Source organism: Eupeodes corollae, chromosome 1 (genome assembly GCF_945859685.1).
Source record: "Eupeodes corollae chromosome 1, idEupCoro1.1, whole genome shotgun sequence".
In the NCBI taxonomy this organism is placed as follows: domain Eukaryota; kingdom Metazoa; phylum Arthropoda; class Insecta; order Diptera; family Syrphidae; genus Eupeodes; species Eupeodes corollae.
Window position 1 is genome coordinate 245000074 of NC_079147.1, and position 26701 is coordinate 245026774.

At 35.5% G+C, this 26701-nt stretch overlaps 1 protein-coding gene across 2 annotated transcripts in view; it reads left to right on the forward strand.

The window, feature by feature from the left end:
* The window catches only part of LOC129953707 (uncharacterized), a 515388-nt gene that overhangs the window by 133135 nt on the left and 355552 nt on the right, over positions 1-26701 (forward strand). For both annotated transcript variants that reach the window (XM_056067080.1, XM_056067079.1), the window contains exon 2: positions 10323-12542. In XM_056067080.1, the coding sequence (XP_055923055.1) occupies positions 10329-12542 (2214 nt within the window). In that variant the 5' untranslated portion in view covers positions 10323-10328. The remainder of the gene's footprint in view (positions 1-10322; positions 12543-26701) is intronic.

Consider the following 26701-nt stretch of genomic DNA (forward strand, 5'->3'; position numbering starts at 1 on the left):
AAATCCATAGTGCATCATTTGTATGTTTATAAGCTTTTGTTCAATGTAATTGTAATATTGACAAATTTGTTAAATAAATTACCTTAAAATCTCATGGATTCTTGCAAATAAAATGGTTAAAAAATCTCAAACTTAACAAATTAATCAGGATTAAACTTAAGAACAGGCGCCTGCAACCTAATTTCGAACGAGACGGTTTCAATTCTTTCAATTTATTGGAATCATTAGTTATAGGGGTATTCATTAAGAACCACCACCATCTTCCGTGTCCTTCTATAATTTATACTTTAATTAATCCCTTTACTCACTGTGGTCTCAATCTATCTATCATAACACGAGCATGGTCAGCTATGTCAGGGCTGATGTTATGATGATGTTTTAATTAAAGTCAAACAAACTTCAATCCTATAATCATACGACATTCTTAATGCAAAGTTCAGACGAAGTAAACATTCTTGTCATAGATCAAGTGGCTTCTATATTCAAATCATATAATAATTTCTCTAATTCTTTTTATTGACATTTTGCACAAATTTTATATTATCGTATATGAAAAAAATAAACAAATTCAAATCAATTGTATAAAAATGTACAAAAGAAATCATGTCTTGACTTAATCAATGTGTTTAGGTTTAGAGTGAAGATAGGTCACGAGCATTTTAGCTTTGTTGTCATTATTTATATCTAAAAAATAAATCTATTTTTTAAATCTCACTCAAACCAGTTAGTGCTAGGAATAACAATTGCCATTGTACGAAATATACAAAAATTATGTCGTTAATTGAAACCAAATTGAATTGGATACATTTTATAGTTGACACTAGAATTGCTTAGTTTAATGTGCATTAAACAATTTTTTTTTGTACATGCATACAAAATATTTATTCAATCTAACAGAGCAGAATGTTGCATTACTTATTCAATCAAATGTAATCAATTTATTGATTGAAGTTGAAAACACTTGATTCGTGCACTTTTATGATAGAAAAAATATGACACTTCATGTTAAATGGGTTAAATGAACTTGAATCTTTTCCTTGCAAAATTATTTCCAAAAGCTTTCCAATAAAAAGGTTTTATTTTAAATAGCCATCTATTTGGCAGCTGTCACTTCTGAAACTTCTGTCTTTTGACATTTGACAAGTGTCAACTACGCCATTACTACAAATATTACGATACACGCTCTAAAAACGCATTTTATTTGTCAAAATTAACTAAAAAAGTGTTGAACATTTTACAATCACTGTTCGCAAAACTATAGCACTTTTGGGCAGCAATGGTATAATTTATATTTGTCGGAGTGGTGAATAGTTTTATTTGCAATACATTTTTTCCACGATATGCATATGGCTGCCTTTGCCTCCTGGAGTTTTGCTTTCACTTGTTTTTTTTTATACACAGGTTACTCGATATTATCATCCCCAAATACTTTTTCTTTCACGACACTGACTTCTCCTTTGTATTTCCACTCCTCGTTGCTAGTATATCTCCCCCTACCTTTTCTAAAAATCATAATTTTTGATTTGCTGAGATTGACTGCTAGGTTCCAAGTATTACAGTATTCTTTCAATCTAGAAATCATTTCTTGGAGTTGATCAGGAGACTCGGATAATATGACGATGTCATCCGCATACAGCAATTTTCACGCCTGTTCCGAGGGACTCGACAATATCGTCTATAAAAATTGTGAATAGAAGGGTACTCAACGAACATCCTTGCTTTAGAACCATTGAAGACCTGAATTCTTCAGAGAGGGTTCCACCATCCCACACAGAATTAGCATCTTTTTCATACAACGTCTTCAAAATAAAAATAATTTTAGAAGAGATACCATAATTGGAAACAAAGGTTCTCTGTCGATGCTGTCGAAGGCTGCTCTAAAGTCCACAAAGAAGGCATAGAGTTTTTTTTCCCACGATGAAGGTAAGTTTCAGCAATATTTAAGAGAACAAAAACTTGGTCCGTTGTAGAGTAGCCAGAAGAAAATCCTACTTGAAATTCACTAAGCTTTGAATTATCATGTACCCAGATGGTCAGTCTCCGGAATATATTACTGGCAAATAATTCCATGGACGCGTTTAAAAACGATATTTCACGGTAGTTTTCTTCAATGGATGGGTCTCCTTTTTTAAAAAGCGGACAAAATTATTGAGGAAACGAAATTCGCAGGAATCGAACAAGTCCTAAAAATTCCAATGTAACACCTTTCAAGCTCATATATAAAACTAGGGGAGACATCGAAGAAGGATTGTTGAAAATTGTGTCACTAATCTAAAATATCAATTCAAGACCTTAAACATGAAATTTGGGAAGCTTTCCCTGTCATACAGCTGCAAATGAGTGAATTGGTCATGAACATGTATATCAAATTGCATTGCGTTTAATAACTAATGCAATTGATACACAGACTACGTCATCGTTGATAGCAGATTGTTGACAACAAAAATTTTACTGTTTTGCATTAACAGGGCTGGATTCGATTCTTGTCACTACTAAGGCATAACACTAGTAGTGGCGTGTATCGAATAGTATTCTGTGGTTCAACTCAGTAATATTTTTCTTATAGTCTTCGTCTATTTTGTTTTTTGTTATTCTTTTATTTGCAATGGCTAGAAATTTCAAATTTGTGTTCTCCCATACTGCTTTAAACAGGCCAGCTATATTGGCACTAAGTGAAACCCAAGTGAGTGAGGATTCCGATCCCACTGAATTCTTTATTCAAGGGTATAACTTGGTGCCATTATTCTTTTCTCACCATGGTCTCGCCATATACATTAGGAATGATGTTGCTTATCAGTTTTTGCCACAATATGGTCTCTGCACCAATTCTTTTTTTAATTTTATGTGGTTTAAATTTTCCGTGAATAAGCAAATCATTCACTATTGCTTCTTTTATCGAAGCCACAATCTAGACAGAGTGTCAACTTCTCGTGAATTTGATGCTTTGTCTGATTCCATCCAAAGAATTGTTTCGTCCTATCCTCGCACTGAAATCGTTGTTACGGGCGATTTCAATGTACACAATTCTTCATGGCTTCAACATTCGGGCCAGTCAACACCAGAAGGAGTGTGTGCTGAGATCTTCGCCACCTAAACCACCTAACTCAGCTGGACAACGAGCCCACTCGAATATCGTACGTGGTAGGTCGAGCAGAAAACACTCTTGACTTGTTTCTTACTTATGACCCTGGTAAGTACACTATTAGTGTTCTGTCTCCTCTAGTCACATCTGACCATTGTGTCATATCAGCAAACTTCTCGTGTAAAAACTCTCCAGTTAAAGAAAGAGCTCCTAGGAGAACCGTTTGGCAATACGAGAAAGTCAACTGGGACGGTCTCAATAATTACTTCAGGATCTTTAACTGGTCACTATGCTTCCTCGATAGTGACGTTGACGCCAGCGCTGATATGATCACAAGTTTGATTCTCCTGGGAATGAGAACTTTTATCCCGAATAGGGTTAAAAGCATCAGACATAAGGAAAACGCATGGTTCGATGCGAGCTGATAAGAGGTTATAAGGGTCAAGATGGTAAGTTTCCGTTGTTTTAAAGCCAATCCAACTGAGGAAAACCGGAATAAGTTCAAGCAAGCCAGGAAGTCCTGCAACGCCCATATTCGACGGACCAAATTTTTACATGACCAAAAATTACGGCAAAAAATACTGCAATGTCCCAAAGGCAGTAAAAATTTTTGGTCATTTGTAAAAAACATGAGGAATTCTTCCTCTTCCTCGGTTCCCACGCTCGTTGTGAATGACACTCCATTTGTTAGCTCCTTAGAGAAAGCAAATCTCTTTGCTAGGCAGTTCGCCGCAAATTCAACGCTGCCAGTGAGTGTTATGACTCCGCTTGTACTTGATCGAGTTAATGATTGTATGGGGTAAATCTTTTTTAGCACTCGTACTGTAGCGAGAGTCCTAAAAGACTTAACATACATAAATCTGCTGGTCCGGGTGGTATCCCCGCTGGCAAAACCACTGCGTAAGCTTTTTCATCTGTCATACTCCTCAGGTCTCGTTCCGAGCGGATGGAAAACCGCCTATTCCAAAAAAAAAGGCGAATCTTCCTCACCGTCTAATTATCGACCGATTGCACTGACGTCCCTACTTTCCAAGGTCATGGAAACGCTGATTAATTATCAGCTCAAGAAATATCTTGAAGAACGGAAGCTTCTTAATGACCGACAGTATGGCTTTCGTAGCAATAGGTCCACTGGTGATCTCATGGTTCATCTCACCGAACAGTGGAACAAATCTTTACATAGTTTTGGAGAAAGATTATTGCACTAGTTATTTCAAAAGCATTTGATAGGATTTGGCATCAGGCTCTCTTATCGAAAATGCGTGCTTTTGGTTTTCATGAATCCCTCTTTCATTGGATTAGTAATTACCTTTCGAATCGTTCAATACAAGTTGTATTGAATGGATTTAAATCTGAAAACCACAAAATAATTGCTGGTGTGCCCCAGGGCTCTGTTTTATCTCCAACACTCTTTCTCATTTTTATTAATAATGTCTTGTCTGCAACATCTAATCCAATACATTGTTTCGCTGACGATAGTACTCTTAGCTTTTCATATTCGTTGCAGATTCACGCCCCTATTCTTCGGATGTGGAACCGCAACGACAAAATATGATAAGCTCATTAAATTCCGACCTATAAAGCATTGTACAATGGGGAATAAGAAATTTAATGCTTCGAAAACGCAATGCTGTCTTGTATCGTTAAAGCGAAATATACCCCCTTGCCATTATCAATAAATGGCACTTGCATCGAGGAAACTGAACATCTCGATATTCTCGGTATGTGTATCACCACCTTTCGTGAAACTATCACATACGCGATGTCGCCAAAAATGCCGCAAGATGTTTGGGTTTTCTAAGGCGATGCAAGAAGTTTTTCTCCCCCCCTGATCTGGCTGTAATTTACAAGGCTTATATACGTCCAAAGCTTGAGTATAACTCCCATATCTGGGCTGGTGCTCCTGCAACTTACTTAAGCCTCTTGGACAGTATTGAACGTAGAGCATTTAGACTGATTGGTGCTATTTCCATCATAAGATCATTTACGTCACTTGAAAATCGTCGAAATGTTTCCTGTCTCACCCTCTTTTACCGTTATTTTAATGGTCTATGCTCTAGAGTCTAGAGAAATAGCCAGCTGCATTCCTCCCCTTAAACAGTTCAACCGTAATACTCGCGCTTCTAGGAATGCTCATCAATATACCCTCGAGCCCATCTTCGGTCGTACTGTCAAGTACATAGATTCGTTCTTTAGCCGTACTATGCGAATGTGGAATGCCTTGCCAAAGTCTGTCTTTCTAAGCTATTGCAATATTCAGGAATTCTAAACCAATGTGCTCCGACATCTCCTTTCAAACCCTCTCTCCCTTTCCAAGTGCTCACACTGTGTCTACATAATAAGGGTAATATATCCCTTTGAGTGTGCGCTTATTATAAAAAAAAAAATTCTGAAAAAAGCACTCGTCTGCATCATTAGATGTGGCGGCCATTTAGCTAATATTGTTTCTGATTTTAAATGGCATACCTTCTTCTTTAAATTGAAATAATTCATTGATGTTTCTCTTATAAATAATTTTTTTTTAAACATTAAAATGTATCTTCTTATTGGAAAATTATTTACATTACATAATAAAATAGTTTGAAATATTATTTTTAGTTCCATTGCGGTTGGATGGCAAAAGTTCTAAAATTCCATTTTTTAAAACACACAGCACACAGTTTTAAATTCAATTTCATCATGATTCTAGCTAGTTAATTAGGTTCACTCTCAAAATTTGTTATACATGCACAATTTATGGTTATTTCAGAATAATATAGAATTCATATTTCAATTTAATAATTTATTGCTATCCCAACAAAATTCTGAAACAAGTATTATATGAGAAGTGTATAGAGAACATATAATTCACATCCTCATTCACATAACCCTGATCCCGTTCACTCTATAAATAAACAACTAGGTTTGCAATAAGCATACTTTGTAGGAACTAGTTTGTATTGAAAATGAAACAAATACACTCCCACAAAATCAATTCAATCTTCTATAAAATAACGTGTTTTAAGTTAAATAGGTATATTTTTGAAATAACATAAATACACTGAGGGAAACACATAGGGACTCGACACAAAAATATACTAGGTAGGTAGGGAGAAATGGCGATCTCAAGGCAACCTAGCCTGAGATCCAATTAGCGCTGTAGTGCACCGTTTTGATACCAAAAACTCGTTTGACCTTTGATTGAAAGGGATAGATTGATAGAGAAGCTTCATAGCGATTATGTTAGAGCCATTTTGTAGCATTGAGAAAAAAGATTAGGTCTCTAATCTTTGTCTCAGATAGCTCATCGAGTTCTTGAAAGAATGCTTTTCCAAAGCATTTCATTCTGGTGTTTACCAAAGCAGGACATTTGCAGATGAAATGGATTATGGTTTCACTTTCTCTTTGGTCACTACAGCTACGGCAAAAGGTGTTGTAAGAGATGCCCAACTTCTCTGCATGAACTCCTATAGGCCAATGTCCGGTACAAACTGCAACAATCCTGGCTATGTCTTGCCTCGGCCTGCATAGAAGATCGTTTGTACGGGTTTTGTTATAGGTGGGTGTCTTGGAGGCCTCGCACCTTGAGACCGTTTATCCACGGTTCTTGGATAACGCCAATGTCGAAGTTTCCCTCCCTAAGGAAAACTCTCAGATTATCTGAAGCGCACTTAGAGTGCTTCAGATGACCTTCAGCACGTTTTGTAATTATGTTTAGCTGCAGAGCTGGGGCCCGGCAACTTGCTGGCGATCTCGACTCCGCTTATAACATCGTTATCCTCGACGTTGTCATCAGCTTTGTCGGTGTCTGTTCCTTGACTCTGCTGAATTTTAATTTTGGCAATCCTTATGCCAAAACTGAGTTTGTATTCGGCCTTTTTGAGAACCCCTAGACTCTTCTGGCTAATCCTGGTCGCTAAGAGGCGCTGGTCTTCTGCGGTTCTTCTGCTTTAACTAAAGCCCAATCGTGCATGGGGACCAGCGGATTTTACCTCTGAAGACCGCGGATCAGGTCCTGTGCCCTTGGCTTTATGCTCATGAACGGCAACCAAATGCGAGCCTTCGGTTGTTTAGGGATGTCCTTAGCTGGGATAAGCTTGAGCTCAAAGCAATGCTTTCATTAAGGAAATCCCTAGAAAACCTGTCCGCACACTTAATTACTCTATGCCCCCTGAGCATCTCGCCAGAGTCAAAACTAGGGTAGGTATGAAAAAACCATCTCAGAGAGCTTGCCCTCGATAGAGTTCCACATGTTCAGCAGACCTTTGCTGTTTGTGGAGAGCTCATCCACAACTGCTACGTGGAGATCGTCCCTGACAACCTCACTAAGAGTACGCAGTTGCTCTGCTCCAAAAGATGGAGCTTTCTCTGGCTTTGTCCGGTCGTCAAGCTTGCTCTTTTTCTGAGACGTGCAGATCTCTACCTGAGATCTGTTTCGCTTAACGGCCTTTTCTCGGCTGGCCAGAAGATTGTTGTATTCATCAACAACCTTCTGGTACTTTATTTTATCTTGGGCGTCCCTCTCATGAATCACTCCACTCTCTTCATTTTTGGCAATCTTGGCAAGAATGTGAAAGGCCGTTTTGAAGCGGTTCCTGAGAAGAGCGCCTTCTGATTGTTTTTTGGTTCCTCGAGTTGCACTGCTACTCGAGGGTTTCGGTTTTGTATACGGTTTAGGAAGTATAGGAGTGCTGTGAATAGGACGGCCTATACTTTCTGTGGTTTTGGGTTGCTCACAAGTGCTGGAACTACCAGCGCTAAATGAGCTCCCCTTCAAAGTCTCCTGGCTGGAGGCCAAGAGTTCATCCTCCAAGTCTGTGGAGGGTTCTGCGTTCGTCTTGTCTATTTCTTTAATTTTGTTTAAATTTATTGTATTTTGGTCCCACGAGTAGGTCGGAAAAAAGAGATCAGCCCCGGCAGAGCCGATATACCGGGGTAAGGCAAAAGATAAGACGGACCCTGCGAAGGCATCTGAATGAGCTCGTTAGCGACTGGTTTGCCCCCCAGCCTTTCATTCTTCGGCACGGATTATGTAAGACGCTCACACCACCACTGAAATTAGGGGCCCCGTATCTATGGTCAAATTGCATTGCTAAAGCTTGCTACTATTAAGGAGTAGGAAACTTTAGCAATTTAACCTGACCTTAGCTGATCTCCATCTCCATCTTGACAACGTACAAGCCCAAAATTTTTGTATTTATTACATAAAGAATTCTGTACTTACTACAGACAATTATGCATCCAATAAAGAACTTGTTCACTCATGACATAAAAACGGGTCGTTTCGTTTCTTCCCCAAAAATCTGTATGTTTTTTTTGACTGATATAGATTATGTAATCAGTACATTTTTGAGTTCAAGAGTCTAAATGTAAGTGTAGATTAATTAAATACAACTGGGTCAGTAATCTATTCATCCCAATTTTATTATGTGAATAGTTAAGTTTCTATGCATTATTCTATGCACTCATTACATGCAAATAATTATTTTTTAATGTTTATTTAAAAAGAAATGAGTTTATGGATTCATAACCCAAGCTTAGATATCTTGGTATCTTAATTGATGAAACCAATTTAATAAGCAAGACATTTTAGAGTTTTTCTGTGCTCGTTAGAAACATTTATGTAGTCCTTACATAACCCTTTGTATTCATTACAGTAACATGTGTACTCATTACATAATTATTTGAAAAAGTCCTCTGTACTCATACAAAAATTATTTAAGTTATTTAAGTTTTAAATAAAATTACGTAATCTATTGATTCAATACCCGTCACTTGTATTCATTACATAACTAGGTTTATTGAACTCATAAGGTCTACTACATTTTAAATAAAATACTCTGGTAATAGCTTTCTGGGATTTTTATTGTTGAATGTTCTAGATTTGTTTTTCTTACTGTAACCAGTGCATTTTTATGTATTGAGTACATGTCGTCTGTATTGAGTACAGAATGATAATCATTGTAAACTATTTTTTTCGAATTTGATCTCATTTCTGAGGTGCTAAAATTAAGATGTAACCATCACATGTTAACTTATTATTTGAGGGTAAGTCGTTTGTATTGAGTACAGAATAAAAAATCATTAAAGAATAAATTAATAAATCTTATTTCTAAAGATTTCATTCGGTGCTCAAATTACAAAAAATGTAACCATCACATGTTAACTTGAATCATTTTGCATTAAAGTTCAGTGAAAGCTTAAAACGTTTTTGCCTTCAGTGTATATGCAAAATGAACATTTATATGCTCTATACCATTTCCAAGTGGCGGTGTTTGGTTATTCAGCTAAGTGTAATAATTTAAAATGGAAACAATAAATAGTCGAAACATTATTATTGACAATCTAGTTTGTGGCTAAGCTACATTTATACATACCCCACACACCTACAGAAATATGTTATGTACATACATTTGTGTACATGTGAAGTTATAAATATAAAGTAGATGGTTAAATAGGTAACATGCAGTTCTCAAATAAACGTGCATTTTCAATTATTTATTTAATTATTATTAGCATTCAAGTTGGAGTTTTTTTTTTATATTTTTGTTGTATGCAAATATAAAAATTGTGAATTATTAGTAGCACGAACTTAATTATTTTATGTGAAAGGTTGAAACAATTGAATTATTTATTATTAAATTACTTATTATTTATTGCTTCTAGTTTTTTTTTTTTTTGCAAAAGTGAAAAAAAGTTTACGTTGTACATTTATTTGCATTTTAATGTTAGACTGCCGGGAAATGCGATCATAACTTTTATTAACAATTTATTTATAAGAATTTAAGTTATTTAGAATATTGAAGCAAGCTTTATATTAGTTTTAATGGTGTTCTACTTAACAAAACTGTAGAAAAACTCTTTAAAAAATACATCAATAAAAAAAAGAGTACGTATACGCCTTAGGGTGCTAAATGATTTATTGTCGTTTTAAAAGATAAAACAGTCACGATGTTATGTTTACAGATTAAAAGTTGTTCCTGCTTTTTAAAGAATAAATTGAGTGATAATTAACTCCTGAGAAACTCTCAAAACTTACTTAAAAAAAAAAAACATTCAAATAAAAAAAGTACGTATACGCCCAAGAGTACCAACCGTTTTTTTTTTCTCCAAGTTTTCTTATTATTAATTTAATTATAATTAACTTCTAATAACTGCGAAACAAACACAAGTTATTTATTTATTCAGATTCTTTTAAACAATTTTCTTAATATAAATAACATTTTTGCAATAATATGCTTTTTTTTTCTTTTATTTACAGATTATTATGGAAAAAGCGAAAGCATATATAAAAAATGAATTACGTGGGGGTTCCTTAATGCAATCGGAACCCCCGCCACCACAATCACAATCATCCGCCGCACCAGTAGCATCATCGTTGGGCCAATCACATTCGTCTTCTTCGATAGCGGCATCAGTACCGCCAACACATAGAACGTCTCCCCCAGAAAGTCAACACCAACAGCAACAGCAGCAGCAACAACAGCAACAGCAACACCATCAACAACTTCTTCAACATCATCATCATATGCAACAACAACATTATCAACAACAACTTCAACAACACCATCATCAACAGCAACAACAACATCTGCAACACCAACAACAACAGCAGCAACAACAACAACAACAGCAGCAGCAACAACAGCACCAGCAGCAGCAACAACAGCAGCAGCAACATCAACAGCAACAACAACAGCAACAGCAACATCATCATCATACAAAATCCAATAGCAGTAGTAGCCACAACCTCACAACTCCTGAAGTCATACCGCTCTGTTATGTGTGTGCAGGTCAAGGAGGCTACGAACCCATACGAGTTCGTCCTAACCCAGAAAGACTATCGGAACCATATTTTCCGTTTTTAGAGCGTCATGAAGCGCCAGTTGGAGTTCCACAGTTGCAAGCCACGCAACAATATGTTATGGCTTGCATGCTCTGTTATCGGTCGTTGACCGAACAGTGGGATGCGTATGAGAGGGAGAACAAACCGATTCTCCAGCGGATATATCACATGAAACGTCTGGATGGGAAGAATTACATTGGAGCTGACATCGCCACCCAAGGGGAGTATGCTGCCCAGATGTTGGGACTTAGTGCTGAGCACTTGACTACATCTGGTGGAGACCGCAGTGCCGGTGACCGAGGTGGAGGAGAACGAGGATCCAGTTATCCACCGTCAGGGTATTCTTATCCAAATTCCGTGCAACGACCAATGTCCCGAGATTACGGACAACATCCGATGGGATTGCATGCGTCTCCGCAACCAGTTACCCAGCAGCACTCTGCTACGACCTCACTTCGCAACGATTCCCCTCATCGTCCCACGTCCCGTAATGACTCACCGTCACAGCACCAACAGCAGAAAGTTGACTACTATGGAAAGAGTCCGTCGGTGAGTTATCCGCCCGGACAGCGGCCCTCAAGTCGCAATACCGAAAAATCCCATAGTCGTCCTCATTCCCGAGAAAATCCCCACCATTCGTCGTCGCAACATCAATTGTCCGCCCTGTCGCCTCAGCAGCAAATAGCTCGTCCCACGTCGGCGCCATACGACGGCATCAACATAAAACCGTCCTCGTTTGCCCATCATAAGCTCAAGCTGGGCCAGATCTCCTACATGAATTCGATATCGGGGCCAAATTACCCATCCCAGCAACAGCATCATGCTGCTGCAGCAGCAGTCGCTGTCCAACAACAACAATACCAACAGCATCAGCAACAACTCCACCACCAACAGCAACATCAGCTGCACATGCAGATACAACAGCAACACCAACTCCAACAACAGTACCACCATCATCAGCAGCAGCAGCAACAACAACAGCAGCAACAACAGCAGCAGCATCAGCACCAACAGCAGCAACAGCAACAACAACAGCAGCAACACCAACACCTGCAACATCAGCAACACATGCAGCAATCCTACCATCATCTTCCACCGCAAACATCGCCTCATGAATACGGCAGCAGCAAGTCGCAACCTTACGGATCCTCCAGCAGTGCTGGCATTCATCCAGCACCTCCACCGCCCGTTCCAAGCGCCCCAGTGGCGCCACCGTCATCAGCAGTCCCTGCCAATCCCACCGAAGATGAAACAGTTCTGGACTTACGGAATTCACATCATTCTTCGCCAATCGTTCAACCACCATCAGCATCACGGACACCAACGTCACAACACGCCTCCTCCAATACCACGCCCAATCCGGTCGAAGTCGGCATCCTCGATTTATCGATGCCCGATAAAAATTCAACAACGGAAGTGTGTTATGTGTGCGGTGATGAACAGCGTCGCGGCAGTTTAATCGAACTGAATACATGCAAACCGAAAGAATTGAAAGATCGCGATCGTCCGTATTTTACGATATTCAACGAAACCCATCCGCGTCCGGCCAGATCGCGACCCAAAGATCCACGTGGAATGATCCAGGCGTGCCGATTGTGTCATGATCATTTAATGCAACAATGGAATAATCATCAGGTATGTTAATTGATTTGTATATCTTCTTTAAACTCTTCAAATTCTATCATGAAACTTTTTTTTTTGAGTTCAGCAATATGAAAAAAAGTATAGGCGACAGGATACAGCCTTGCTGCATTCCATTTTGGAATGGAAATTTCTTCTAAGTATTGTTTGATGATTTGATTGTTCTTTATATAAATGACTTAGGGATATTTTTGCAATGTCATTAAAATGTCGTAAAAGTGTCGTAAAATAAATGACGTGATTTGTAAACTTCTGAAATGTTATGACACTGTTTTGGGATCTTTAGGACAAAAATCCAAATGAACTGCGCTGTCAGTTGAGTCAGAAAACAAATTTCGTAAAACCTTGGTCGTAAATTTTACGACGTGACCTTTCACAGTCCCGTATATTTAAAGGTTGTGAATATTACATGAATCGATTTCCATCCAATAACTGATGTGTACATTTCCACTTCCAAGAGAACACGACTAATGTCAAGTGACACCAGTAAATAATGCAAACAAAATGAATTACTGCAAATTTACGTGACAATTAAATGACATAAAATAGAAATTGTAAATATTTGACATATTGTTGGCTCTTAAAAAAAATTAATTAAATAAATTCATCCTGTAAATAAAAATTTCAAAAACATCGTTCGTCGTCATCGTTCGTCATACGGATGTGGTGTATGAACCCACACCTCCCACATCACAAACATCACTCTCATGTCAAACATTTTAACAAACTTCAAATATGTTAATTAGTTAGTGGCAGACAAGGTGGTCAGCTCTGCAAATTGTCTTTCCCGATCCCTGCACAGTCCACAGCCCCTCCGCTCAACCCTCTTTTTAAACTTTCTGCCTGCCAACTTGAATCCAAAAAAAAAAAACAACAAAAATTTTATTCGAAAATAGCCAACAACTCATGGGCATCATCATCATCATCATCATAGGTACAGTATTTTCGGTTGGCGTTGTGAAATGGTATTTATGTTTTGTTTTTATTTACATATATGTAATTTGTTCTTTTTAAAATTCGAAATATTTATAGGAACCGTTGTGCTCTATTATTTGACACCCAAAAGTACACAAGAATTTTTGGCAGAATTTCACTGCAATTTCGCTTTTCATTTCTGCATTTTCCTACTATGTGGCACTTTTTCTGTGTTTACTTGTAATGTAAATATTTTATGTCCATTCAAAATATATTAAAGGGGACTGTCATGGATTAATAAAAAAAATATATTTATTGTATCAGATTTTTCTTAAATATTGAATTTAACTTTAAAAGTTAAGTTCCGAAATGTGCCAAGTAAATGTTAAAGACGTGAATTCTTTAAATACATACATTTAGAAAAGTTTACGAAAACGATAAGAAAAGCATATGAAGTATTTTTTTATTTGTTATGTTACTTATGTGACACATGACTTGAAATTTCCAATTTTAACACAATTTCAAAAATTAATTATGTTACTTCGAAAGGCATATTGTATTATTCTTCCTGCTTTCTTAAATGCCATCACACAAAGCATTATGCGCCTCATCCATAATATTGTCTTCTGTTACGTTTGTGTCAAAAGAAATAATTAAATCTAAGCTTTAAGTCTTTGCATTAATTGTGAATGGGGCCACTTCCAGCTTCACCAGTGCGTCTAGTCATTATCGCTGTAGATCGAAACCTGGCAATAGTGCACTTTTATTGTATACAGCTTTCTTGATCTAATGAAAAATACCTTGTTAGCCTAAGAACAAAATAGTTTAAAATCTCATAGAAAGCAGGTAATGTTATTGGTCCTCAAAACTTTTGTATCAAGTTTTTTGCTTCTCCTGAAAAATTCACTTTTCCGGGTTACAGGGTATTTGATCTACAACGAGTCTGAGATGGATTGTTATAGAAGAATTTTCATAGGTAAATCTTACGGTTTTGAGCTAGAGCAACCCTCGTTTATACAGCTTCTGCCAAGTCATTTGAGAATCCGCCTAACCGCTTGTCGAGTTTTCCTATTAGGCAATACTCCCTTATTACACCAATTATCGAGCTCTGCTAATAGATATCAAACTTCTTGAGTACTTTAAATCTGGGAAGGCAAATATTTTTCGTAACCTGATAGGTTGTGAAGTTATTCCACCTAATTGGGTTTCTCTGAGTCTTGCTTAAGCAAAAGCTTAACACGCAGTGAATGGTATGCCAGCATTAGCCAAACGTTGTAGAAGTGAGTAGAGCAGCTGTTCCGATTTTGGCGAGTTCGTTAGTTTCACAATTTCTGGAATTGCTCTTTGGCTCGAGACCGAGTATGACTGTTGTATCATATTTTTTTTTTTATAATAAACACACACTCAAGGGGATATTACTACCCTTATTATGCAGAGGCACACTGTGAGCACTAGGAAGAGTAGATAGGGTTTAAAAGGAAATGTCGGTGCACATTGGTTTTGAATTCCTGAATATTGCAATGACTTAGAAAGACAGAGTGTGGTAAGGCATTCCACATTCGCGTAGTACGGCTAAAGAACGAATCTGTGTATTTCACAGTACGACCGAAGTTGGGCTCGAGGGTATACTGATGAGCATTCCTAGAAGCGTGAGTATTACGGTTGAACTGTTTAAGGGGAGGAATGCAACTGGCTATTTCACTAGAGCATAAGCCGTTAAAATAACGGTAAAAAAGGGTCAGACAAGAGACCTTACAACGATGTTCAAGCGAAGTAAATGAACTTATGATGGTATTATCATCTATTGATTTAAATGCTCTACGTTCAATACTATCCAAGAGGCTAGGTTGCAGGAGCACCAGCCCAGAGATGGGAGTTATACGTATACCTAAGCTTTGGACGTATGTACATAAGTCTTGTAGATAACAGCCAGATCAGAAGGGGTGAAATATTTCTTGCATCGCCTAAGGAAACCCAAACATCTTGCGGCATTTTTGGCGACATCGCGTATGTGATCATTCCACAAGAAGTGGTTGGTGGCACACATACCGAGAATATCGAAGTGTTCAGTCTCATTGATGCAAGTGCCATCCATGGATAATGGCAATGGGGGTATATCTCGCTTTAACGATACAAGGCAGCATATCGTTTTCGAAGCATTGAATTGCACGCCGTTTTTTAATCCCCATTGAACAATGCTGTTTAGGTCGGAATTTAATGAGCTTATTATATTTTGTCATTGCAGTTCCACATCCGAAGAAAAGGGATGTGAGTCTGAAAACGAATATGAAAATCTAAGAGTACTATCGTCAGCGAAACAATGTATTCGATTAGATGTTGCAGACTGGAGATCATTAATAAAAATGGGAAAGAGTGTTGGAGATAAAAGAGAGCCCTGTAGCACACCAGCATTTATTTTATGGTTTTCAGACTTGAATCCATCCAATACTACTTGTATTGAACTATCCGAAAGGTAATTACTAATCCAATGAAGCATAATAATTCATGAAAACCGAAAGCACGCATTTTCGGTAAAAGAGCCTGATGCCAAACCCTATCAAATGCTTTTGAAATATTTATTGAAGATGATTGAAAGTTATGGACTGTCATAGAGTTTGTAGAGACAAAGTCGAAGGATTAATTGGTATCCTGACTGTCTGAGAAAATTCATATATCAGATTCTGATATTATGTTTTCTTTAATCTTCCTGGAATATGCTACAGTAATTTTGAAGGCATTATGAGAGACTTAATTTGTTTTTGATCCATCTATCCTTCTGTATAGAAGTGAATTGACTCATCTCCTAGAAATGCGCTTAGATTTATTCTCAATAATTGTCTCTACAAAATTAAGAATTACAGAGTGACCAATGCTGCTATTAGTCCACTGTAATGAAACTCTGATACCAATGACCTTCCTACTTGTAGAAATGGATTTATAATTGTTCTAGAGTTAAAAGTGTGAACATATGTAGAAAAGTCAAGTTGTTGGTTTTAAAATGTTACGAGAGTGACTAAGTTCAAAATAATAAAAAAAAAATGATAAGTTAAATTATTGTTTAAACTTTAGGGTATTGAATATTTTTTTAAATTCAATGATTATATTTTTGGGATGGGAATGGGGTTTTCAATCACACTATTCTTCTAACTTGACAAATACTGCAGAAGTACTTAATCAAAGTTTTTTATCTTGAATGTAAATTTAGATCTAAGAATTTCTAAAATGTATTGATTGCATTTGAATTGCACTCGTTACGGGAGTGACACTCCTTTTTTCAAACAACGTATGAAGTTTAAGTAGTACCCGTGGCATGATGGTTAGTGCGATGGACTGTCATGCGAGAAGTCTTGGGTTCGATCCCTGCCTATGCCACCTACAGTTTTTTTACGCGTACTGCCACTTGCGAGGAATTGACTAATTCTCCAAGAGTAATTCTTATCATGAAAAGTGCTTTCTCAAATTTGCCGTTCCGATTGGGCTTAAAACTGTAAGTCCCTTCCATCCCTGACAACAGGACTCGCACACAGGAATGGTTAAGAGTTGTCAGTGACTACGCCCTAGTTCTTAAACGGACTCATGCGCCACCCAATTTATTTATTATATTTATGAAGTTTAATGGAGTTGCTCAAAATGTATGACTTTCAAAACCTCAAAATTTGTATCAAATATTTTCTTTCAAATATTCTCAACATTGAAATTTGAGCATAAGTTTTTACGGGTCTCATTAAGGAAAAAGAACAAAATACCAAATTATTCGACATTTTTCTGTTCCGTTTGACATCTTAGTTGTTTGTACAGGTTTAAAGCTACTTTAACTACTTCTTTGTGTTAAGTTGGTAACAGTCTGTGGTCTATTTCACCAAATTACAAATTGTAAATTATAAGTGCTTTTTTAACAAATTTGTAGAAATATTGATTTTTTCTGTTTCACGAGATAATTGTGTTACAAAATTGTAGTTGTAGATTACAAAGGGAAATTTGCAGAAATTTCATTATTTCCGTTTCACCAAAAAGTTTTTTTTGTTGTAGTTTACAAATACAAATTTTGTAAAATAAATTTTTTTTTGTAAGTTTCTGTTCCACCAATTCAAATATATTTACAATTTTGTGCAGTATATGAAAATTTCTTACAATAGAAAGATGATGTGTAGATTTCATTACAATTTGTAATTTGCAATAAGAATATAGTCTCCCATTTCGTGCAACATATACGTAGACGAAGAAAAATGTTTCAACCGCGTATAAATTTTGAAATTTCGGATAATTTTACATCACAAGTTTCGCTTGGAACGTTTAAAGGCGGAGGAAATAATAGGACAAATTGGATCAAGCATTGACTGAAAAAAAAACTTTATTGACATTTCATTAAAATTCCATGGGATCTTATATTTTCAAAAATTTGTTGCCACTCCATAACCTTATAACGTTCGAAAATTTACCGAATAACACATCTTTTTTCTCACATATTAAGTTTGCAAGTAAAATTGTATGTTGTTTATTTATAGCTAACTTCTCTGTCCGCCGACTTACAAATTTGTGAAAACAAATTGTAGTTTACAAGTCTGGAAATCAAACGGTGAAACGGTTTTTCTTTTTTTGTAATTAGAAATTACAATTTTCCCTTTTTTTGTGTCTTTTTTCTTACAAATTTGTTGGATTGAATTTTGTAGTTTGTGAAACAGAAAATCAGTTTACAAATTTGTAATTGTAGTTTACAACTACAAATTTGTGATTGTAATTGTAATTTGGTGAAATAGACCACTGATTTTTGGTGCAGTTATTAATTTCGAAATCTCCATGGTTATGAAAAGTTAATATTGCCAATGTTTAAGAATGGCGGAGGAAGATAGGGTGCAAGTGAGCTATGTCACTATAATGGTAAAAGAGTAGAGTTGGTGAAAGAATACAAATATCTATTAGTCTACTTTTTTAAGATTTTTGAGCATGGAAAAACATTTTACTGACAAACTTGTTAAGGCGAAAACAGCTATAAACGTAGCATGTAAGCAATGCTTAAATAATTTTGGACGTACTTTTAAGTATAGAGATTCTTTTTACAACCACACATCAAGAATGTGAAATTCTTTACCCAACTCTGTTTTCCCCTCCCATTTCAATATTTTAAATGTCAAGATCAATGTGCACCGGTATCTTCTTTTTCATCTTTCCCTATTTTCGTAATATTAACACTTTGTTTAACCGTAAACGTGTTAAGGGTTTTATTATCCCCTTGATTGCCTGCACTTTATAAAGCAAAATAAAGAAATTACACATACCTGTAAATTCAGCGCCTTCGAAGCTGTATCGGAATCAGTCATGCGGCGCAAGCTTATGGAGGTCGGAAATACGAACAAGTCGAAAAACTGTTGAGATTTTCCACCTTCCTTCAAGTACGCCGAACTTTATGATCATATTAGAAATTAGTTTCTCGCCTTTGTTTATAAAAAAAATCAAGTTGCAGGTCGATTACATCCTCAAAGCTCTGGATATGCCATGTTATCGTCTGCCAAAAAAATAGTTCTTCAAACAATCCAATCCCAAAGTGGTTGGTTTAAGGACTGGATAAAACTAGCCGAGCAGGTGGATATTGACCTAAACTATAGTAACCTTGCCTCGTGGAAGCCAACTTTATATCGCCTAATAGCTCGTGTAAATGAAGCCTCAAGAAAGCAATACACGGAGCAATGCAAAAGCTCATTGCACCGCATGATTTACGGTAGACTAGACTACGATCTCCAGGAAAGAAACTACTTCCACGACAAATATACCATCGAACAAATTTCGTGCATGTTCCGGCTAAGAGGAGAACTCCTTAATCTGAACTAAATTCCTCACAACGAGGACTTACCGATTTTAAATCGGTAAAATCTATTGCCAATGTTGAGATATATATCTTATAATTCCCCACAGTAATAAAAATAAGATATGAAATAATAATTTTTAATTAAACCCGAAATGATTTTCCAAATCTGCAATTTTCCAATCTGTAACTATAGCTTAAACCGGAGTTTGGATTTCCAATTAACACCTAAAATGTACTCTAAAATAAATTATTCAAAAACATAAAAGAATTACATTCCACGTTTTTTAAATCTTCAGATAAGTTCCATTGAAGACCCATAGCTTAGGAGAATCTTCAAAAACTAAGCGAGATACTCAAAATATTAAGATAAAGATTTGAACTTTTTATAATAATACAATATATTTTCAAGGGATATGTCGTGTTTTAACTTAGTTTTTGAAAACACCAACTTTGGAAATCTTTACCATTTTCAGAACAGCATATTTTAAAAATATGATTTGGCAGAACAATTTAAGGGTGAAATTTAAATTCAGGACATTTTAGTCTTTTTAAAAATTAATGTTTGCTTGTGCCCTTAAAATTATTATTGTGGCCCAGTGTTATATAATGATACTCAAAACATGAATAAAACATTTTTTAAATTCTTTTTCTCAAATATTTCAAAAAACAACTTAACTGGTTTTAAAACGTTTTATTATTATTATTCAATTCCAATTGGTGGTCATAAAATTGCATCGTAAAATGTTGATCTTGTTTTTATTTTATGGAACTCAAAAAACGATTTTCTACTAAGTTCTGAAATCGATAGAAATTCAACCCTTTATAAGCCTCGTTTTCTTTGTTGACTTTAAAAAGTAAGAACGTGCGCCCGGTGATTGTATTATTTTTTCTCAAAACATTTTTCAACCAATTGACGACGAACGTTGGCGTCGAGGGTGAAAGCGATTTGGCTCGTCTATCTACAGAAAATTGATGAGGGACGTTCTCTTCAATCTGAATGAGGATTTGTTAGTTTTTTCGTTTTTCAAATTTCTTGTTTAAATAACTTTGTTTTGTTTTATTGTATATCTGTCGAAAGATGGACAAACAGTTCAAGGTCTATTATTTCAGATTTTAAATTTAATTTTATATATTTTTGGGTTTTCTTTGAAAAAAAAAAAAATACTAAAACTTGAATGACATGCAAGTTTTTATTTTAGTTTAAATGTTGTCCAAATTATCTAACGAAAGGGTAGAGGTGGCTCTTCGTGGGAATGCAGAGACGAGTGGGATTAGAATCAGTTTTAATTTTATTTTATAGCGACAATAAATTGGCAAAAACAAAAAAAAAAACTGAGGAAGAAGAGGTTTTTGAACTTTTTTGTTAAATTGCTGCGCATTTGTTGGATTCGAGCCAAATGTAATAACCGGGGAATGTTTTTGGTTTTATATTTATTTTGTTTTGCGCCAATTGATTTATTTTCTTTTTAGAATGTTTATGATTTGTTCTGTTTTTATTTTTTTTTGTATTTGTATTTTTTGGTTTTAGGCGAAAGGAGGTTGAAGAAAATTTATTTTTATTTTTAAATTGTGTATAGAAATATTTAAATTTTTAATGAATGATAAATTTAGGAAACGTTTTGTTTGGATTTATAAATGATTTAGAGATGTTTTAAGACATTGTATATTTTTATTTATATTTTTGGTTTTTGTTTTGGAAAATAAATATAAAATATTACGGAAGAAAATTAATTATTTTACAATTTAGACAGAAGTAGGTTATTTTTATGGGGATTTTTGTATTTGCAATTTATTTCGATAACGAAAAGACTTTGGGCAATAATTCTTTTGTTTTTATTTGCAATCATATTGTATATACCCGCCACATATTTTGTATTATTGTTATTATTTGCATAAAGGAATTATATTTGTCTATTTATTTTTTCGAAAAAAAGTGGTTCTTGTTTAAACCCAAACTATTTTTTTAAAGATTTGTATTTGCTCAATAATTATTCTTTGCAATAAAATAAACTAATTTTTCATTTTTGAGAGAAAATTCAAAACTTTTCTTCTTTGAAATGTCACATTTAAAAAAAAAACCATTTGATAAAACTACTTTCAGAATAATTGTGCAGCACGAAAAAAAAACGTTTTTAAAGTTAAATTAGGTTTTTCTAAAAATATCCATTTGACTTTTTTTTACCAATTTTTTTTAATATAACAAAAAATTGGTAAAAATTAATGTTCTACACAAATATCGGGCGCTACAAAAGTTGTTTTTTTTTGCAATAAAACAAAAACGGTTTTGGATATCAATGGAATTCCTTATTCCTGTAAAAGTACGTTCAAAACCATTATGCATGGAACTCAATTTCTTTTGTTTGCCCACCACAGGCATGCTTGTAAAAGTCCAGACGCTCAGTCGGGATGCAATGATGGCGCATGGAGTACGTGGGGATTGCTACCTGACCAATACCGCATATTTTGTTTATTGGCGAATTCAATTCAGCAAGAAATAAGCCCCATCGCTGAAGATATAACGACCATAAATTAGAGTTAGTGCTCTTAACGTTGAGGCCACTGACTCCGAATTTCAGTAACAAATTTGAATAATTTCGACTCCTTGTTGGCTTGTATATCTTTCCATCATAAAATGGCAAACCTTACTGAAAAGAATTGTCAAAAGGGCGGCAAGAATTATGCCGTCGTTTGCTGTCCCGGTCGCTCTACTTTTGTAGCGTCCCTGTTAAAAAACTCTGTATCTAGATGAAAATGATGACTTAAAACTAAATTGTATAGTTAAATCTTTAGAAAAATAAGTAAAATTTAATTTTGTTGCAACAAAAACAAGATAATTCTTAAAGAGGAAAGAAGATGCCAAAATTGGACTAAGCGGAAGGAAGTTGCATAAAATAATCTTCAACCATTAAATTATGTAGACCGTACTATGGATTCAAATAATAATTTCATGTTCTTTTCTGAATTGTATTTGTTTTTTTTTTTTTGAAATGTAGCTTTCAAAAAATAACACTCCGAATTCCTCTTAATTATCTTTTGCAGATTTAAGAAAATGGCCACAATGCTCATCTGTGTTTTAATACACACATTGGTACATAATTCGAAAATTAGTACGTTTTCGAGAATTTGTAACTTTTTATAATAAATTGCAAACTTACTTACCTATTTAAGGTGGCGCTAAAGTCCGGGCGGACCTGGGCCTCAACAAACGTGCGTCTCCAGCCAGCTCGGTCCCTAGCTCGCTCTCTCAAGTTTCGCACGCCAAGTTGGTTGAGGTCCTCTCCCACCTGGGTGCGCCACCTGATTCGCGGTCTTCCTCTACTGCGCCGTCCCTCGGGATTGGATTCGAAGACCTTCCGAGCTGGAGCGTTGATATACATACGCTCTACATGACCTAGCCATCTAAGCCGTTGGACTATAATTCTACTAACTAGGTCAGTGTCGCCGTACAGCCCGTACAATTCGTCGTTATATCTTCTCCTCCATTCTCCATCTATGCGTACGGGACCAAAAATCACCTCGCTGGCCTCAGCGCCATAAATGAGAACCAGGATGATGAGTGTTTTATAGATGGTGATTTTACATGCTCGAGAGAGGACTTTACTTCTCAACTGCCTTCTAAGTCCAAAGAAGCAGCGATTTGCAATAGTTATTCTTCGTTTGATTTCAGCGCTGGTGTCGTTGTCTGCATTAATAGCGGTGCCTAGGTAGACAAAGTCCTTAACTACCTCAAAGTTATAGCTGCCCATAGTGACGTTTTGTCCAACACGTCGTTTTTCAATGTCCCTTGGTCTTGCCCTAATTGACCACTAAACCCATCCTCTTCGCTTCCGTCGCAATGCTCGAAAACGCTCCACTGACATAACGCTTTGATTTTCCAATTATGTCAATATAATTTGCATATCCGAGTAATTGGATGGATCTTTTTAAGATTGTGGATCTAGTGTTGACAGTTGAGTTTTGCACAATTCTTTCCAGAAGTTACATGACAGTGCATCGCCTTGTCTAAAACCTTTTTTGACATCAAATGCATCGGTAAGATCTTTTCCGACCTTGATAGAGCAGCGTGAATTCTCCATCGTCATTCTGCACAAACGGATAATTTTGACAGGGATGCCAAAACTAGACATTGCTCTGTAGAGCTCTTCCCTATAGATGCTGTCATACGCGGCTTTAAGATCGATAAAGAAATGGTTGGTATAGATTTGAAGCTCCTGGGTTTTTTCCAGGATCTGCCGTAGTGTGACTTTTTGGTCGATAGTGGACATTCCTTATGTAAAGCCACACTGAAAATTGAAAAATCATAGTTGAAAATTATTTTTCCAAACTTGCTTCAAAAATAAAATCTGATCCAATAAAAATTAATCTAAAATGCAAATTTTTAATTATATTTTTATTCAAATTTCTGTGAATTGTACCTTTATTTTTGATCAATACCGAAAAACCTCGAGAAACCTGTGAATATTTAACTTTAACTAAGCATTTTAAGGTTCCATTTAACACCCTCATTTTCCTTGGCCTATGGCATTATTTTCAGTCTAATAGTTTGAGTTGTTTCTTCTGCAAGTCATATTGGAATTTTCTTCCATAATCTCATTTAATATAATTCGTATACACGAAAATATGTAGCTTTTCATAAAAAGAAATGGTAAACACATGTAACAAAATTCTACAAGTCCTTTTATATCCTAAACTCAAATGATTAATGTACAAATAGAGCCACAAAAAAAAGGAATATAAATAAACGCTCGGAACATTTAAACAAAATAATAAAAAGAAAAAAGCCCATCATCCCAGCCATCAGCATTTTCTACGTAATCATAAATCAAATAAATCTTCTTAAATACTTCAAGCCATACGTTCTCCTAAAAATTCACAAAAATGTTCAACCAAACGAAATCATTTTTATGTATATTTTTGGCACACACATTCCCCACACATCTTTTAATTTGGAACATACATAAATGTCCGTCTTAAACTGGCTACGTTCCAATTCTGATGTTGTATATAGTTACATAATGAAATTCCACTGATAGTATTTATATTCTTATCCATTAAGTATAAGAGATTTCCAAACACTTCTCTTCGTATGCACGATGCACCTACGCTAGAAGTGGATTTAAGTTAAGAACGTATGCTCTCTCCAAGATTGTCTTCTTAAGAAGACAATGCTGGAGAGATCAATCGTGATATCGTAATCTTATGTACCTATGTTAGTTCTTAAGTATTTTGGGTAGTCGACTATCACCCGTCTTATTGTTAACTTGTTCTTTTTTTTTCGTTTTGTATTAAATAAACAATTTACATTTAAAATACAACAAAAAGTGGTTTTATTTAAAAGATAAATAAAACACTTAACTGGCGCAGTCGGTAAAAGTCGGGTTGAATTGTTAAAACAAAAAAATTATTGAAAAAAAGACATAATTCAAAAGAAAAAAGACATAATTGTAGTCACAAAAAGACGCGGGAGTCTTAAGCATCAACCCGTTATGTTCCCACCACAAGGCAAACAAACAAAATAGTTCGAAAAGAAAGTGCAAGCCAAGCCATAAAAAGCTTTTAAAAATAAAAGTACACCTTGCACGATCAAACAAAACATGATCAAACTAAGAATCTAACAAGTTTTCCAGAACTAGCTTAACATTGGAAAAAAGCGTATTTACAAAAAAAACAAAAAAACTGAAAATCATTTAGATATGTAGTGTCGAGTCTAAAAAAAAAAAAAAAAAGTAAAAAACCCCTGAATATTTGCTATATTTAATTATTATCAGTGCGAGAATCAAATAAAATAAACAACAGAAATAACTATTTTCAATAATTAAACAAAATAAGTAACTCAAAACTCAATCGCAAAATTTATTGAGCAATTAAAAACAAAATTTAATAATAATAAGCAAACGAATCTGAAAATAAATAACAAAGAGGCCAACTACAAAAATCAAGAAGAAACAGCTTTAACAAATCTATCCTAGAAGAGAATAACCTGTCAACAAAGTCAACATGGATGGTCTAAACTCTAAACGATGCAGATAAGTTTAAGGTAGTTATAGATCTGATTAGTAAAACTCCAGAATTCAATGGAAATTCCAATTGCCTTTTATATTTTTTAGACAGAATAGACTCATTGGTACCTATTTTGTCTACCTTTGATGCTACTTCTTTATCTATTCTTTCTGGGTTTATTAGGGACAAAATCATAGGTAAAGCAAGAATTGAGCTACAAAAACATGGTAGAGTAGAGGACTGGGATCAGGTTAAGCTTATTTTGAAAAACAGCTTTGGGGAAAAAAAATCAGTCAATCATTTGATCGATCAGATACGTACTGCTAGGATTAGAACAAATATAGAAGATTATTACAATCACATTAATAACTTACTAAGCAGAATTAATAACTCTTTTTTGCTTAAAAATCAAAACGACCCTACACTCATCGATTCTAATAAAAGAATTGCTCTCGATTGTTTCAAGCATAATCTTCCTGAGCCCACAAAATCTATTGTGCTCAGCCGAAACCCAAAGTCGCTAAATGAGGCGTATAATGTGATTCTTGAACTTGATCACCAAACTTATGGTCCCAATAAGTCTCAAAGTTATTCGCAGGTAAATCGTAGCGAAAATTTAAATTCTAGCCAAGGGAGATATACTCAATTAAATAGAAATATTAGGCAAAACAATTCATTTTCAAGTAATAGAAACAATGGTGGTTCAACTCAATCTAATGCGCAGAGCAATCAAAGTAGACAAAGTAGTACCTCTCAACAAAATCAAACAAGACAAAATAATAATACATCCCAACAATACCAAAATAACAATAGAAGTGGTCAAACCTATAATAATAACAATAATAATTCCTTGGTAAGTGACCAATCCCGAAGGTCAAATAGAAATAGATCTCAAAATAATACTAATGAGGCCATGGATATAACACTTAATGAGGAAAGCCACGGAAACGACCAAAACGGTCAAAATTTTTCCGAAACGCGGGAAAACGATTACCCTATATAACAATAAAAACTAAAATCCGAACCCTAAGATTAATTATTGACTGTGGTGCAGAGTACAGCATAATGAACAAAAACGTATGCAACCCTAAATGGCAAATTCCATCAAGCAATCGCACTTTAAAAGTACTCGGTCGCAATGTCACCGCAAGCGTTGAATTAAGAATTCCACTATTCGACGTATTCAACGAAAAAAATTATTACGTTAATTTCTTAGAGTTTCAGTTTCACGACTATTTTGACGGATTGATTGGCAACAACATTCTTGTTAGCCTTAATCCAATAATAAACTATAGAACACGATCTCTTATAACAGATAAGGCAACCATTCCTATATATTTTAACGAAGAGGAAGAGTTATATGCGAATCTTGTACATCAAAACGAAGAAGTTTTGAGTGTATTTTGTAGCGAACGCTTCATGTCTGAAATTCCTA